This window comes from Phalangium opilio, unplaced genomic scaffold, assembly GCF_054372755.1.
Source record: "Phalangium opilio isolate 3A_F unplaced genomic scaffold, DU_Popi_V2 ptg000045l_1, whole genome shotgun sequence".
Taxonomy (NCBI): Eukaryota; Metazoa; Arthropoda; class Arachnida; order Opiliones; family Phalangiidae; genus Phalangium; species Phalangium opilio.
This window is the reverse complement of record NW_028324168.1, coordinates 4,389,162-4,401,176: the sequence shown is the minus strand read 5'-3', so window position 1 is coordinate 4,401,176 and position 12,015 is coordinate 4,389,162. Positions and strand designations below refer to the sequence as shown.

The following is a 12,015-nucleotide window of genomic DNA, read 5'->3' as shown; positions in this document are numbered from 1 at the left end:
GACAGGTTGCGATAGTTTTTAATTAATAGTAATATAGTTTTAAGGAAATGCATGCAGCGTCCCTGGACCAACATGACAGGCGTCGATAAAACACTTTTGAACAATTAGGATATTTCGAAAAGAAAGAGAAAAATAGGGATATCCAATTAACTTGTCGATTTTTGAAAATCCAATCACGAATTTTTAACTTCATTTACATAAGTGTGGCCATACTAATTTTACACGCGTGTCTCGCTCGCTCGCTCGCGCCATATTTCTCTTCCTCCTCCTCCCGCCGCCTTTTCGATTCGTATCTGATGGAAAGATTGCGCGGACTTTTCAAGTCGCCGCTTTTTTATATTAATGCAGACGAATTTCTTAACTAGACGGTTTAAAATCTATGTAAATTAGCTAATTGAATATACGATAGTTTAAGTGTTAAAGGTACGATGAAATGATACCTGGGTGTTTTGCAATCAGTTTTACACGTAGACCGTAATCCTAAACCTAAGTTCTGTATGTTGTTGAAAATAAGCCCATTTGACCTTTTGAGTCTTTGCACCTAAGCCTAATTTACCTCTTGAGTCCTTGCACCTAAGCCTAATTTACCTCTTGAGTCCTTGCACCTAAGCCTAATTTACCTCTTGAGTCCTTGCACCTACGCCTAATTTACCTTTTGAGTCTTTGCAAAAAAGCATATTTGACCTTTTGAGTCTTTGCACCTAATCCTAATTTACCTCTCGAGTCTTTGCAAAAAAGCCTATTTGACCTCTCGAGTCTTTGCAAAAAAGCCTATTTGACCTCTCGAGTCTTTGCAAAAAAGCCTATTTGACCTTTTGAGTCTTTGAAACTAAGCCTAATTTACCTTTTGAGTCTTTGCACCTAAGGCCAATGTACCTTTTGAGTCTTTGCACCTAAGCCCAATGTACCTTTTGAGTCTTTGCACCTAAGCCCAATGTACCTTTTGAGTCTTTGCACCTAAGCCCAATGTACCTTTTGAGTCTTTGCACCTAAGCCTAATTTACCTCTTGAGTCCTTGCACCTAAGCCTAGATTTACCTTACCTCTTGAGTCCTTGCACCTAAGCCTAGATTTACCTTACCTTTTGAGTCTTTGCACCTAAGCCTAATTTACCTCTTGAGTCCTTGCACCTAAGCCTAATTTACCTCTTGAGTCCTTGCACCTAAGCCTAATTTACCTCTTGAGTCCTTGCACCTAAGCCTAGATTTACCTTACCTTTTGAGTCTTTGCACCTAAGCCTAATTTACCTCTTGAGCCCTTGCACCAAAGCCTAATAGACATTTTCAGTCTTTGCACCTTGTCTAATCGGTATTTCTTAAAATATACTAAGCCTAATCAATCGATAACTTATTATTATTGTTTTAGGCCATAGTAGACGTACATCATTAGGGCCGAGTTAGGTCTAACTCTTTTCAAAGTAAACCATCTCACTCTCCCTTAAGTAGTATAATATAATTCCCACAAAGAAAAATTATATAAATTTCGAAAATATTGGAATAAATCATTATATGAGGTTTTCGTTAATTTATCCGGGACATTTCGTGCACTGAAACGTTAATCTCGAAAAATTCTTCATTGTTTGTTAATATATGTTTAACCGAGATAAATAAGAAATAAAAAAAACAACAGAGGTTGAAAAAGAAAAGTGTTTATTAGCAGGAAAAGATTGAACTTTGAAATTTTCCTAGAAACTAAATGCATATAAATTTATTTCAAAGTAGACTTAACTAGTGCACTCGGTACAAGGCCTACATTCACCTTAGCAGCAATGAGTCCTCGTTAATTAGCCGACAAAATCCGGTACCCAAAAAGCTTGTTCAATGACTAAGTTAGGCTTAATTGCTGATAATAAAGTACCACCATAAATATCACAAAATGTGTGATTTAGCTATAGCTACCAAATGCATCGTGTAAAAATGCTCCAATGAGTGTTTTTCTTACAAAGGACCTCCGTCCATTTTTTTTTAAATTTAAGTTTATTATAATTAGGCTTAAATTTATTCTTAAATGACCTTTTGAACCCGGTAGACCATATCATAACAAAATGGCAACGAGCCAAATTTTATAGTTCTTTGTTTCTATGCCTAAAATGTACGTAAGTTAAGTAGAAAACTTTTTAAAAAAATTTATTCATTAAATTCCTTTGTTCACCGAAATTTTTAAATGGTGCATTTGTTTAAAATATATATCTGATATTATAGTCTAAAGTGGTAACTGTTTAATTATTTACAAGTAGACAATACAATGCTTTGTCTAAATTTTAGTCCATTAATTTTCACACAAATCAGAAAAAAATTTAAGGTTGTTTTAGGAATGATTATAATTGTACACCAAAATCTTCACCTACACTAAAATTAACGTTTGTAAGACGCAAAAACGTTTGGTGTAAAAAAAACCTGTACCACAGAACCACCACCACCTACGTAGAGTTTTCTCTTTAGATAACTGAGTCTGAATTTCTGAAACCCCTCCCATAGTTTTAGGCTTAGCCGTCAATCCTAAAGGCAAAACTATCCCTGAACTTTTCTTTCAAACACTATATAAAAGATAAAAGCACTCCACACGTTTTAATCTATAACGACGTAGTCAAATTCCACGTTATGGTTAAGTCTCTGAAAAGAAAAGATAACACAAAAAAACCTCATTTTTACTCTACTGTTTACTCAAAAAAGTGAATTTCTTAAGTGGGAAAAATTAAATTCTCGTGTATTCACGTGAAATTCCCGCCAAAAACCTTTGATATTATTTCCCGCCAAGTTTCTTAAATTTCGCGCCAAATTGCTAGAATTCTCCGCCAAATTTCTAGATATTTCCCGCCAAATCGCTCGAAATGTAATTTCTAGATATTTCCCGCCAAATCGCTCGAAATGAAATTCCAACCAAATTTCAAGATATTTCCCGCCAAATTTCAAGATATTTCCCGCCAAATCGCTCGAAATGAAATTCCCGCCAAATTTCTAGATATTTCCCGCCAAATCGCTCGAAATGAAATTCCCGCCAACTTTCTAGGCTTTTTCCCGCTTAATACCATGAAATTCCCGCCTATTTACTTAAAACTGCAAAAACCGGCCGAAAATTCCTGTAAATTCTAAGAAATCATCTACAAATAGAAGTTTACGCCCCTGAAATTAACCTAAACTCGTAAGTAGCTAAAATTCTTCCTTTCCCTGGCTGCAGTTATAATTCAAAGTCAAGATCAAAATCTTTAGAAAAAAAAATTAGTATCATCCTTATACGGATGTTAGGCCCTAAATAAAGAATATGTTTGGGACGTAAAATAATCTCAAGGTCAAAGATGCTCTTGTTGGTAGTTGTAAAAGAAGAACCGTTGAAGCCTACATCCATTCCTGAATCCCGGGACTCTTTTGGAAGTTTTTCGTTAGAGATGGGGTCTTCTGGTATGGCTAGAGTCTACTATTCTACATTTACATATCCATGCAGGGTTTGTTTTGAATTTCAAGGCCGAGATCATATTTTGAGAGAACGCCAAAGTAGTTTTTTTATAAGCTTTTTCTTTACGTCTATGTACCTCTGTTTATCAGTTTAACTGTGCACTGTGCATCGTGTTACTACAAGTATTTCCTGATTGTCGTAAAGATTTCCATGCCTTTTACTTCGGTATGAAGTTAAACTTATTCATTTTGGGGAGAAAAACGCGCTCCAAAAACTGGGAAGTTCAGTTTTTTTTTTATTTTTTTGGGAGTAAGTGAAGGGGTTGCCTTTTATTGTTATTGAAATTAAAGTGTACCTGTTTTTATCCATTGCCAAGGTCATTTTATTTAAATTTTTATAGCGATTCCTGATGTTTTGGATTCAGTTACTTAGGATTAAATCAGGTTTTATTAATGATATTTTGATTTCTTGTCCAAGAACAATACTAATTTTAGATTTAGTTCGTACTAAAGGGGCTACTATAGAAAATTCCTCCCCCCTTTTGTCTCAGCTTAAACTTAAATGCAGTGTTGTCTGTGAGTCAAATTGGTCAAGTACTGATTCAAATTGAACTGCTAGCCTTTATCTCTACAATCTCTCGACTCACCAACGGTCTGGCAACACTGGGTGGCCTGCAAAAAACCCTTTATTGTAAACTATGTAAAACTAGGGGCAAAATTGGTAAACCTCAAATATTTGACCATAAGTTCATAGGATTTGTTCCATAAGTCTGTCACTGGTTACAAACTGGAGCTTGTCATGAAGTGACGTAGGTCATAGATTCAAGGTAAAGCGACTATGGAGCATATATTATAAACTTATGCTGTGACTTAATTCAAGAATTCATCGAATTCACTTTTATCCTGGGGTAATTTAAAACATACCTGACTTCAATAAAAGTGATTTATTATGTTCAGTATCTGTTGTCATCAGAGATCAGATTTAGTGGCGTATTTATAGAAGTAAAATCGCGTTATAGGATATGTATGAAATTCCATAAATATAGAACCTCTAGCTCCATCTAGCGAGTAAAACCTGTATTTTCGATGATATCCTATAACGTCGATAAGAACGGTGTGTGTATTATCAGCAAAAGCGCTAAGTCATAGATCTTATGACTCCAATATACATATTAAGTGGAATTGAGGATTAGTCAGTTATTGAAAAGTGTGATGCAATAATTAATAGTAATATTCATATCTATTTAAACTTAATCCGTCGCGGTCAGAGATTAGGATGATCTATCCCGGATTAAACCCAATAATCTGTAATAAAATGGAGATGAAATTTTCGTTTAAACTTAAATTGATTACCGGGACCACATTTTAACTGATAGGGTTATTATATTTGGAGTAAATACTGTATGTGGTGTCTAGTTTACGCTGATATTTTAAATTTTTCTCTATCTATTCTGAATCAGAAGCTATGATATATTAATTGAAAGAAAAATAGATGAGTTGATTGATATTATTAGTTCAAAGTTTAGTCGATTGTTACAAGTATAATGCTAGGATTATAATTACGATACTTGGAGTAATTACTGTATGGAAAGTCTAGTTTACGATGAAACTTCCGAATTTTCTCCAAGTATTTTACAACGGAAGTTATAAGCAGTTTAAGACAAACTCAAAATGAGTTATGAATGAAAATGGGCCTGAGGTTTCGTTTCCTAAAATTATGAAATCACTTGTCTATAACATGGGCGGGAAAATGACTTTGAATTTCGTGCAAAAGTTGGTAAGGCACAATGCGAAACTAAAACTAGGGTAGTTCCACCTACGTTTGAAGGTCGCAATGAAGAATTAAAAGAACCATAGACATACATCACGCACCTTAGCGTGTAGATTTTCGATTAAATATATACGCATATTCTTTTTTCATTTACTTTTTAATATAAATCTAACCTTCCCTTTCTATCATATGACTACTAGACCACATTTCACCACGTGTTTGATATAGAAGAAAAAGACTATGGGAAAAATCCCAGATATACGGTATAGGTAAAATTTATTCGGTTGTAACATGCGAAATAGGTAATATTTCGCGTGGTACGTAAAACACGTGTTTGTCAACTTTTAGTAGGCCTAATCAGAATTCACTATTCACGGGGAAATGTATTAAATTCGAGGTTGGTTAAGAGATGGCAGCTGTATATGTCAGGCTATATGTCTAAGCCTTGGTTTTATCGTGTATGTTTTACAGCCGTAGTAACAGTAGTTGTAAAAATTAATAGTTTCCAGGTATTTCTCCTCAGTTACAACTATATCGGTTTCCCCCGATCAATAAAGTGTGGTATTGAAGTCAAACTTTCACGGTCACTATAGTTTTACTCTTAAGAAATGTTTCCTATGCAGAAATCGTTAACCCTAACCATTAAGCCTAATTCTTCTTTTTGGCGGGAAAAAAACTTTTTTTGGGGTGAAAGAAAGTGTCGCGTGCAAGGAAGAAAGTTTTGTGTTGCTAACGTCACGAGAGTGTGATGTCGGAATTCATTCAATTAAGATTATGTAATGTCATGGTAATGTTTTTGGCCTATTTTTAAAATACGGAAATCATTGTAAGTCTTAAAGATCCGTTTCTGTTGCCATGGCAACGGGATCTGTGGGGTGATGATGAGAAAATCTGCTCTCTTGAGCTTCCGGGATTATCTTTTAATTGACGTCATATTCGGAAGTGAAAATGATATATCTCGTGTTACAAAAGTTCAGTCTAATTTTAAACAATGTCATGTAGGCCTATAGCTTATGTCAATTGATTTTTGAGTTTCGACACTAAGCTTTTTGTCGTGAGAAACTTGCCTTTTGCTCGAGGAACTGAAGTTTCGTGTCTTTCTGATTACTGACCTCGATTGTGTAATAACTAAATGAAATCAATCGAGCCAGATGGTCAAAAATCTAGCTTTTTCTGTTTTTGAAAGGCCTATTTTAGGCCTAAGGGAGTCTCTCCTTATTGGGAAACATTAGGCCTATTTCTGGATGGTACTCCGTATAGATGTTGACAACATGTTAAGATAACGTAGAATTGCCAATTAAGGAATTTTTATAATTTATTTAAATTCCATTCTCATTATTTACTTGTTGGAATTTAAACTAGTTTTAATTCGGAAGGGAACAATCGTTCTCTTTGTTTTAAAGTGGGTCTTAATTTGAATTTCAAAAAGAAAAATTGTGTAGTGATTAATTTTCAGTGACTCTTCTCTCTACTTGATTTAATTTTAGATCTTTAACTTCAATTGTAGCGTAAGATTTTAAGATAAGAAATTTGCTACGCTCTAATCTATTCCATAAAATATTTATACGAATTCAGGACGAATGTATGTATGTTATGTTTTTATAGTGTTTTTTGGAGACTTCAACTGGGGAAAGGGCGGGTGAATTATGATACGTCTAAAATAGAGTAGACCAGTTTTATCTCGTCTCTTCTGGTTGGTTACTCTATTCAAAAAAAAAAAAAAAATAGACGTAGAAATAACTTTGAATAACAGAAGAAATAGACCAATTTTTCTGGTTTTAAATTAAATCAATATATAACTAATAATAGACATTTTTCAAATTTTAAAATGGTTTAAAACTAAAAATAGATCAAAATATCTACTTATAAGTTGTTCCAAGACCAAAATATTCCAGTTTATAGTAGTCTTATCGTCTAAAATAGACTTAAAATTAGACCTAAAACCATTTGTTCCAACTAAAAATAGACCAAAGTACTAATTATAAGTTGTTCCAAACTAAAAATAGACCAAAAATTCCAGTTTATAATAGTCTTTTAGTCTAAAAATAGGCTTAAAATACACCTAAAACTATTTGAAACATCGATTTTAAGCATTTTTTTCTCTTTCAAATAAACAAGTTAACAATTGAACCACAAATGTTTCAAATCGTTAGTTACTAAGCCTGCAAGGACTCCATAAACTTTAAAATTAAATTTAAATGATTAGGCTTTTTAAGAAAGTGTCTCAGTAAGAGAACATAAGACGGTGATCGTGTAAAGAAGGCACACATCCTCTTGAAGTATTTTTATTTTTGATCTTCCAAGAAAGCGCGGGGTCCTAGATAAAGATCAAAATCTTTAGATAAACTAAATTGGGATACGCGGGTCATTTACCTACGTACAATTTCAGTAAGTTAAGCTTACCTACAACGGTGTACCTTTTTTCCCCTTTCACTGTATGAGAGGGTTAAATTTTTTCTTTTTTATTTTGTGCTTAGGTAGAATTACTGGAAAACTGTGGAACACTGAAAGTACCATCTTAGCCCGCCTTCTTTTTTACTACCAAGCAGTCTAGACCGAACTTTTTGGATATGAGCCACCTTGGGGATGATTCCTGATAACCCTTACTGGAGAGAGAGAGGGAGAAGATGATGCCACTTCATCTCGGATGAGAATCTTAATTCAACAGGTTGGTTTTTTTAATTCCTTCAGTAACTAGGGCCAAGAGCTTCCAAGTTTTGTACAACGTGAGGTGATTCACATTCCCAAAGAGAGATAATGCTCTAATAGATCAAATTTTTGTTTAGGACAAAATTAATGATAAAATTTTAAGCTATTTCCTATGCTATTCTATAAATTCACGTTAGTAGGCATAGGCTGACGTCATAAGAACTATTATCACTCATTACATAAGTTTATAAGATATGTTCCCCATAAGTATAAGACTTCCTATACTTCATAATGCTAGCCCTAAACACTTAGAGCTCGAGCTAGTTCGAGAACGACAAGCGAGAATTGATTGACTACACTCGGTTAATTTTGCAGGACTTCTTCCCATTTAGTCTGTACTAAGCCCTTTCCCCCTCCCGCTCCATCGGGTGGTCACCCTGGTGGAGCAGAGCAAAAGGCCTTGTCGTGGCGGAGGGGGCCCGAGTTCGGTGTGCCGGTTAGGATGGTTCCTTGGGTTCGCCCTTGGTTCGGACCTTTCCCTGTCCCGTTCCGCGAACGTTTTGCTCGGCCGCTTCGTCCCCGTCCGGGTGTTGCTATGGCTCATCCCCAGCTCTTGACAACCCTCTGGGTGTCGCGGATACACATTTTGACCGTATGGCACTGCTGTGCTCGGTTCATAATCCTCCGTCCCCTCGAGCCTTCTGCTGCCTTAGTCCATCCCTGTCGCCGACCACCTCCTGGCTGGGCTCGCCGCTGACGGTGTCCGGCCTCAGTCACCTGCTCAAGGGGCGTTGCCGGGCCCGCTGGCCGAACCCGTGTGCCTTGACGGCGGTTCCGCTGGTACATAAGGGAATATGATGGACGACAATGGGGGGGGGGCGCTGATAAGGCCCCCCGCTAGGTGCAACGCCTAATTAAATGTTCTGACATGTACTAAGCCTTTGACAGCGCCTTTTGCACCAGGCGTCGCTTTACCCTGAATCTATGACCTACCTCAGTCACTTCATGACAAGCTCTCAGTAACCAGTGACAAACTTACGAACTTATGCTTATTATATAACTTAATAAAATTAAACCATTTTTACGAGAAACCAACTTTTATTTACAAATATTACAACTTTTAAACCAATTTAATCTTAGTATCACCGTGCAAGGCTTTGAAAACGTAAACAAAGGCTTGTATATTATCATCATGGCTTCCAGAAACTTGTTTAATTTCGTCGAAAACGTAAGTAGCGCTAAAAAATAATTATTGTTTTTTATTCGCAGTTCGCGAAATCCGTAAATGTTAGTTCACCTTTGGGTAAGTAATCTCTGAGAAATATTCAATCCGATAAACCGATATTTTAATCCAATTCCATCGCGCAAAATTCGCGACCAATCATCTTCTTTACGCGCTTTATTTATTAATGGTAAATCCAATAAGCAAAATATTCCGTCTTCGTCTTTAATTAAACACTGATATCTAAATTATTAATTAATTAACTCATCAATTAGCGTCGTTTTATTGAAGTAACTTCCTTCTAACTAACTTTGGCGCGAACGTTTTTCCCGCGTTACTATGAAGAATTGATTCAATTTTTCCCTGAACTGTGGCTAGTTTTATTTGGCTATCGCACCCTCCCGATTTTTCAACCTGTTTAAGGACACTGTATCGATGTTTGCCCGTTTCCAAACTGCTAATGGGTGTCCCTTGGCCACTAGAGTTACTTTGTTGAGAAGCCACAATGTTTTTAAGAATAGGTTGAGACTGAGAGTTATTTAAGTTAGGCTTAGCGGTTAATGTCGGTGGTAAATCCCCTGATTCCCCGCCCCCTTTTGACATTGGACAGGAATTTGGGTGAAGACCAGCAGCTGAAATAAAAATAAACGAAGAATTCAATATGGCAGACGACTGCTAAGCCTTGGCGTGATTAAAATACAAAGTAAACAAAGGATTGACGACTCATAAGCCTTTGCATGATTAAAATACGAAGTAAACAAAGGATTGACGACTCATAAGCCTTTGCATGATTAAAATACAAAGTAAACAAAGGATTGACGACTCATAAGCTTTTGCATGATTAAAATACAAAGTAAACAAAGGATTGACGATTCCTAAGCCTTTGCATGATTAAAACAAAAAGTAAACAAAGGATTAACGACTCCTAAGCCTTTGCATGATTAAAACACAAAGTAAACAAAGAATTGACGACTGCTAGGCCTTTGCATGATTAAAACAAAAAGTAAACAAAATTATTGACGACTCCTTAGCCTTTGCATGATTAAAACACAAAGTAAACAAAGGATTGACGACTCCTAAGCCTTTGGATGATTAAAACACAAAGTAAACAAAGAATTGACGACTGCTAGGCCTTTGCATGATTAAAACAAAAAGTAAACAAAATTATTGACGACTCCTTAGCCTTTGCATGATTAAAACACAAAGTAAACAAAGGATTGACGACTCCTAAGCCTTTGGATGATTAAAACACAAAGTAAACAAAGGATTGACGACTCCTAAGCCTTTGCATGATTAAAACACAAAGCAAACGATGTATTGACGCCATTTTGATGGTAGAATTAGGTCTAGATTGGTCTAAAATTGTAGATTACCTCTGCAAGGGCAGTTCCATTCTTGCAGAACCCTTTCTATATTTTCTATAGCGATGTTAGCATCTTTTTCAAGTAAAACTTCCAAATATGGAGATGGAAAAATTATGATTTTTGACGCTAGCTTTAATCTTTGCCTGTTATAAATATTTTTAATTTAATATTATAAAATAAATTATTTTTAATTTTCAAATAATTACCAAGGAGGATGTAAACTTATTAAAGATCCAGTTTCAATCACCGTTTCCTCCACTATCTTAGGGTTTAGAATCAAATTGATAATATCCAAAGGTTCTTTTTCATTTGGACTTAATTCAACATGACATTTAGCGTAAATTAAACCCCTTTCTTTTTCCAATTCCAAAACGCGTAGTAAAAATAGTTTAACATCAGCTGGAAGATAAAGTTCAAAGGAATTATAAAATTAATAACAGAATTTTAATTGTCATTCAAAATTTATATATATATACATTCGAAAACAAATTTAACATATTAACATCATAATTTTAAACAAATTAATGACCTTTTTTAACTGATTTAGTCTTTTCAAGTTGCCATATAGCTTTGGAAGACTTTTCTCTGACTTGTAATTTACGTAGATTATCAGCAAAGCCACCCCTGTCGAACGTTTTACAATATAATTAATAATATATATATAATTAATTAATTAACTAACTAATATAGTTAATTAATCATTACTTTAAGGGCTTTTTCTTTTTGCCCGAATCAAAAAGCATTGTCAAATCAGGTTTAGCCTTTTCTGGTGTCTTTGGTTTCCAAGTTATTTGTTGAATCCACGTTGTCCCCCTGTCTTCTTTCTTCTCATTAACATCAGGGGTGTTTGGAGCCGAAATACTTAATGATAATTGCTCCAATTCCTACATTTTTAAGTCGTTAAGACTATATTTAATCTTATTTCAGTACAACCTTACATTATATTCATTTTTCTTTGGGGTAACACACGGAGATTCCGGTATAAATGTTGTACTATCACTATTGGAATCACTTATATACTCAATATTTGAGTCATTGGGTGCAATTTTTGGAGTAACACTGTTGGTTTTGCGTGATTTAGGCTTAACTCTTTGTAATTTAGGTGTGAATTTTTTAGTTGTAGTTGTAGTTGTAGTAGGAGTTGGAGTGAAGCCAGTGGAACACGTATTCCAACCTTTAACAGCTACTGGAGGTTTGTTACTGTTGTTTAACTGATTTTTTTCATTGTTTGGAGATAATTTAATCTTTTTTCTAAGTTTAGGCGTTTGAGATTCGCCATCTCCATCTCCATCGTCATCGTCGTTTATGCTTTGTTCTAACTCCTTTTTTTCATTTCTGGTACCTGATTTTAATAATTGGCGGGCATTGTGGCTCTGTAAAACGTACCTCAGTTAGGCTTAAGTTATTGTATATTTAAAGAAATAATTTAGTAGTTACGTTTACGTGTATACGAGATCTTCTGAGCGAAAATGGCATGTTTATTTTTAAACATTAAAAGGGTTTTAATACGTCAAATTAGCCTATTAACTAAGTAGTGTAATATAAACTAAGGCTTAAGTATCACATGGCGTCTATAAGCAGACGATATAATTTCCCGCCAAAATTTGATAAATAAACC

The 12,015-nt window shown here is 35.1% G+C and overlaps 1 protein-coding gene and 1 long non-coding RNA gene across 4 annotated transcripts in view; one reads left to right on the top strand and one right to left on the bottom strand.

The window, feature by feature from the left end:
* LOC149676904 (uncharacterized) overlaps positions 1–12,015 on the top strand; it is a 117,978-nt gene that overhangs the window by 105,587 nt on the left and 376 nt on the right. The window contains exon 3 of one of the 2 annotated variants that reach the window (XR_016366544.1): positions 7,640–9,039. This is a non-coding gene — a long non-coding RNA (uncharacterized LOC149676904). Of the gene's footprint in view, positions 1–7,639; positions 9,040–12,015 lie in introns of those variants that run through there. The other variant, XR_016366543.1, reaches the window with a different exon arrangement.
* Positions 8,890–11,993, bottom strand: LOC149676905 (uncharacterized). Of its 2 annotated transcripts, none has more exons than XM_089837846.1 (9): positions 11,835–11,993; positions 11,336–11,770; positions 11,103–11,281; positions 10,927–11,021; positions 10,604–10,796; positions 10,407–10,540; positions 9,344–9,665; positions 9,109–9,276; positions 8,890–9,049 (listed from the first exon to the last, which is right to left on the bottom strand). In XM_089837846.1, the coding sequence occupies exons 1-9, from the start codon at positions 11,871–11,873 to the stop codon at positions 8,932–8,934; spliced, it is 1,683 nt and encodes a 560-aa protein (XP_089693972.1). In that variant the 5' UTR covers positions 11,874–11,993; the 3' UTR covers positions 8,890–8,931. The 2 variants fall into 2 exon arrangements, with proteins under 2 accessions (XP_089693972.1, XP_089693973.1); XM_089837847.1 differs by having other exon boundaries at positions 11,841–11,993.